Here is a 4,729-nt window from a genome sequence, read left to right as displayed (position 1 = left end):
TCGAGCTAGGGAAGGATTTTTCATGGTTCGATAATTCGACTCAAATTTTAGATCTTGACATCAAATAAATAATAAAACATCGACAATTTTCAAATGGTTATAGATAATTAAACTGTTGCTCAATATATCGAATGATAAAGTACAATAAACTTTCATAGAAACCAGTTAACTAAATGGTGAAGAAAACACAGTAGAGCAAAGATTAAAGTAAACCAAACCGAGTTCTGTACGAAGTACAGTGTCCTTAAAACAGATTTGTCCCCTCCTATATGTGCTTCGAGGATCGTCTTGGACGTCTGTTTTACATGATACAACGGAACAATCAGCAGCGACTTAGCACGAGGCACTACTACGACGAACTGAAAACGTACATTTACTTTATCAACGAAATTTAACGGATGCCAAATGGAAAGCTAGCAATATGTAATGTAAGATAATGCTTGAAAGAGTTAAGATTTTCATGTATTTGAAATGAGGAAATGAACCCATTATTTAGAAGCCCCAAAATGCACACCAAAAGTCATGCAAGATTAATTAACACAATTATCTTCTCATTATCTCAAGAATATGAAGAGCCAAAAGTCATCAATTAACTCAAGAATGTGAAAAGTCAAAAGACATTTCTACAATTATGAGCCACAATTAACTCAAGAATGTGGAGAGCCAAAAGACACTCACACATTCATGAGACATAATTTTTATTCAAACTCTAAATTTGATTCAAATTTCCAACATAAACAATAAGAAAATACAAGCAAGATGTCAATTTTAGTATAAAGTATGACATTTTTAGTCCCGTGAGTTTTGTTAAATCAATTATATTTTTACGGCTATGTTTTGATAATCAATTTTAGTCATTCTAATCAAAATCATGTCATTAAATGATCAAAATCATTTTTAAATTTTTATAACTATATGGTTAATAAATAATTCTTTACATGCACGTATGTTTAATGTCATAACTAAAAAATTAACAATGTTATTAGTCATTTAGTCATATGTTTTGATGAAAAATGTTATTAGTCATTTAGTCATATGTTTTGATGAAAATGAATAAAATTAGTTGTCAAACATAATTACAGGACTATTTGATTTAACAAAATTTATTGTTGGTGTTACATGAGCGATCATACAAGGGGAAAAAAAAAGATGTTTCATGTTTCACAGTATCCTATAATTGTTCCAACAAATTATGGTAAAAGAATCTCTAACATCGGCTTCGAGTAAATTCCAAGAATATGTATTTAGATTTTTTATTTTTATTTTAGAGGAAAAGTGTATTTAGATTTTATACAACTCAAACAATGTATATTGATGATTGTAATGCAAGAACATTTAATTTATACATGACAACAAATTCAATTTATATCAAATATTGAATTGTACCATATACGTAATTTCTCGTCAAATTGAGACTTAATTTTTGTCACTTGACAGAGGAGGAACATTCCACGCGTACATGACACATGAAAAGACTGTCTAAAATGATGTTTTAGCACAAAACTGGTAGTACAAATCTTAGTTGGCAAATGAAATCTTGATTTTTTGAAGACTAAAATAATCATTATTAGAGGCCAAGAAACATGTTGAAGCAAGCTAAGATAGACAAAAAGGGTACATAAAAGTATAATTTTGATATATTATTACATCGTGTCCATCTCCGTGTCTATCAATGAAGTATCAGTTATCTATTGGATGTGATGAAACATATCCAAATTATACATGATCAATAGATTAATGACACCTTATTGGTGGACATAAAGGTAGACACGGTGAGTGAACAGTACATCAAATCAAAACTATGAAAATAAATATTCATGTTCGATGTAGCCAAAAAATGTAATTATCTAGACTACTCTGCATGCTCGTAAACGGATCCAAGTAATCGTAAACCGATACTCCAGCTAGCTCGTAAACGGGTCCAAGTTGCTGGTAGAGAAAAAATTTTGTAGGTTATCACTTGTGTGACAAACAAACGTCAGAAGCGTCGGAGTTTGTTCGACGTAAGCACTTCAACGCTCAAATCAAAAAATAATTTAAAGATGTTCTCTGTAATTAAATTAAATAACTTAAGCACAAAAAAAATAAGAGTATTCTGAACAGTGAGAAAATTTGAAACTAATAATTAGATGAATATATAATTAAATTGGGTCATTACCCAGCTATAGTTTATACTATTTACTAATGCAAAGAAGAAAAACCCGAATAAAAAATAGTTTATACACCAAATCTTTAATTACCTTATAATTAATAATCCTTTAGTTTATCCGTCGATCTTTACAAAAAATCAGAACCATGCATCAAACGGCTCGGCTCATCAAATACACATATTAAGATCAATACGAGGTTTCTTGACTGCCACAGGAATTGGCACTTCACTCTTGCATCGAGGGCACTTGGGATTGCTCTTGGAAATCAACACATAAAGAAGACAACTCGGGCACCCCACAGCGAACGATCCCGAGTATTTCTCCTCGTGATCGAAATCTCGGTCTTGGATTGAGGAAGAAGAATTCGAACGCGGAGAACAAGATTTAGACATCGACATCGAACGCTTCCTGATCACCGTTTCTTTCTCGGCTCTCTCGAGTGCCGACTTCACTTTGTCGAGAGTGCATATGCTCGGGTAACTCGAAGATGAAGGAGACATGGATGCCGTCGAAACAAGCTTCAACTCTAAGTTCGATTCGTCGAAGAGGTTTAATGTTTGTTTCGACGTCGGAGGGAAGTTGAGGTCTTGAAACTTGGTGAGAGTTTGGCTACTTTGAGGCTTGTTTTCTGAAGTTGAAGAGGACGAATTTGTTGAATTGCACCTTTGAAGATACACTTTGCCCGACTGTACAAACAAACAGAGACATTAAGCAATACACACAATGATAAATTTGTGTACATCGGAAACCAAATTCTTCTTCTGTTTGATTTGACAAAAAAAAAACATTTTATCAAGCTGAATTCTTTAAAATACATGGTAAAAAAAAAAATTTGAACAGTTTCTTTAAAAAAAGTCAACTAGAAAAACAAATTATCAAATTTATTCAATATATATGAGATGATATAAACACATTTACTATCGACACAGATTAAGGGAGCAATGAATTAAATAGATATATAATTAATTTTATAAATTCAATCAGATTTAAAGTAAAATCACGGATGATCAATCACCAAGAATATTACAAGTGTATCGCAATAAACCCATTAAATGCACATAATAATTTTTCTCATCACAAAAATCAAAATGTAAATGGTATAATTGAATATATGATTAAAACAATTCAACATAAATAAACATGGTAAACGAATCTTAATAATCATCATCATAACAAAAATCAAACCAAAATAATCATCACGAAAACCAAATTAAAACTCAAAAAAAAGATTAAAAATTATATAAGAAGAATCAGAAAACCATTTATTTTTACGTAAATGGATATAAACCTTTAAATCGAGGCGTTTCTCCCAGCCACAGGGCACTTGCAAATCCAGGTCTAACTCCTTGGAATCGGGTGTAGAGCACCCACCGAGAAAGTCCCGGGTGACGGGGGCCGTCGATTTCCCTGTGGAGGTCGACTCCTTCGTATCGCCGCCTTTGATCACTCTGAGTAGAGAACTGACATCAGCGGCCATCCCACGAAAGATTTTGTATTCTCCCAGTTTAACAGAGAGAGAGTTATGGGAGAAAGAATAATAAAGAGCGAAATGGAGTGAATGATATATATATATATATCTATAATAAGTGGGAGAAGAAGATGATTTCCTTTTTGCAAATTACATTGTTCCAATTAATATAAATGGCAATAATGAAAGAATTTAATGTAAGGGTAAATTTGTGAAAAATCCATCTGCACATCTTTAAATTAAAATTCAGTACATTACCATAATTTTTTAAGATTTAGTACCTGACAATGATAGAATTTTAGTTTCAATTCCCTACAAACCCAAAGTTACAATTTTGTCCTTTTATTATTTTAAAAAATATATAATTTTATTCACAAAAATTACACATGTCTTCTTCATATAAAATATAATTTTTAAAAAAATTTATTTCTCAATTATCATGGAATAAGAGTAAATACTTATTTTGACATACAAAGTACCTATTATGGGGTTTCGGATACTTGATTTCGCTCTTTAAATACTCCAAATATATAAGAAAATACTATATTTTCGAGTAATCATCACAAATTCGGTCATTGTTGGTCTTTTCATGAAAAATACATTATGATAACTTATTCGTGTCATTTTATTTTTTAAAAAAACATAGTTCACCATTAAATAAAATTAAATATTTATTTTGACCTACGAAGTACCTATTTTAGAGTTCTAAATGTTTAATTTGGCTCTTTGAATACTCCAAATGTGTAGGAAAATACTGGATCTTCGAGCAATCACCGTAAATTCTGTAATTGTTAGTCTTTTCATTGAAATTGTGTTATGATGACTTATCCATACAATCTAATTTTTGAAAAAACACAGTTTCTCACTAATCATGGAATTAGAAAAAATACTTATTTTGATCGATAAAGTACCTATTTTGGGGTACCGGATATTTGATTTGGCTATCTGAATACTTCAAATGTGTAAGAAAATACTTGAGTTTAAATAATATTAAGTGAATTTTGATGGTGTCATTTGTGAAGTTAAAATGTGATACCTAAATTGGTACAAAGAGTATCTAATTAGAGTCTACAAATACATGATTTTACTCTCTAAATACTCACATCCAATT

General features: G+C 31.0%; 1 protein-coding gene across 1 annotated transcript; it reads right to left on the bottom strand.

Moving 5' to 3' along the window:
• Positions 1–2,229: 2,229 nt before the first annotated feature.
• LOC140989017 (uncharacterized) lies at positions 2,230–3,723 on the bottom strand. The gene is made up of 2 exons (XM_073458207.1): positions 3,439–3,723; positions 2,230–2,836 (listed from the first exon to the last, which is right to left on the bottom strand). Exons 1-2 carry the CDS (start codon positions 3,625–3,627, stop codon positions 2,318–2,320), a joined length of 708 nt encoding a protein of 235 aa, XP_073314308.1. The 5' UTR covers positions 3,628–3,723; the 3' UTR covers positions 2,230–2,317.
• Positions 3,724–4,729: the final 1,006 nt, after the last annotated feature.

Source organism: Primulina huaijiensis, chromosome 1 (assembly GCF_012295235.1).
Source record: "Primulina huaijiensis isolate GDHJ02 chromosome 1, ASM1229523v2, whole genome shotgun sequence".
Taxonomy (NCBI): Eukaryota; Viridiplantae; Streptophyta; class Magnoliopsida; order Lamiales; family Gesneriaceae; genus Primulina; species Primulina huaijiensis.
This window is presented reverse-complemented; position numbering and strand designations above follow the sequence as displayed.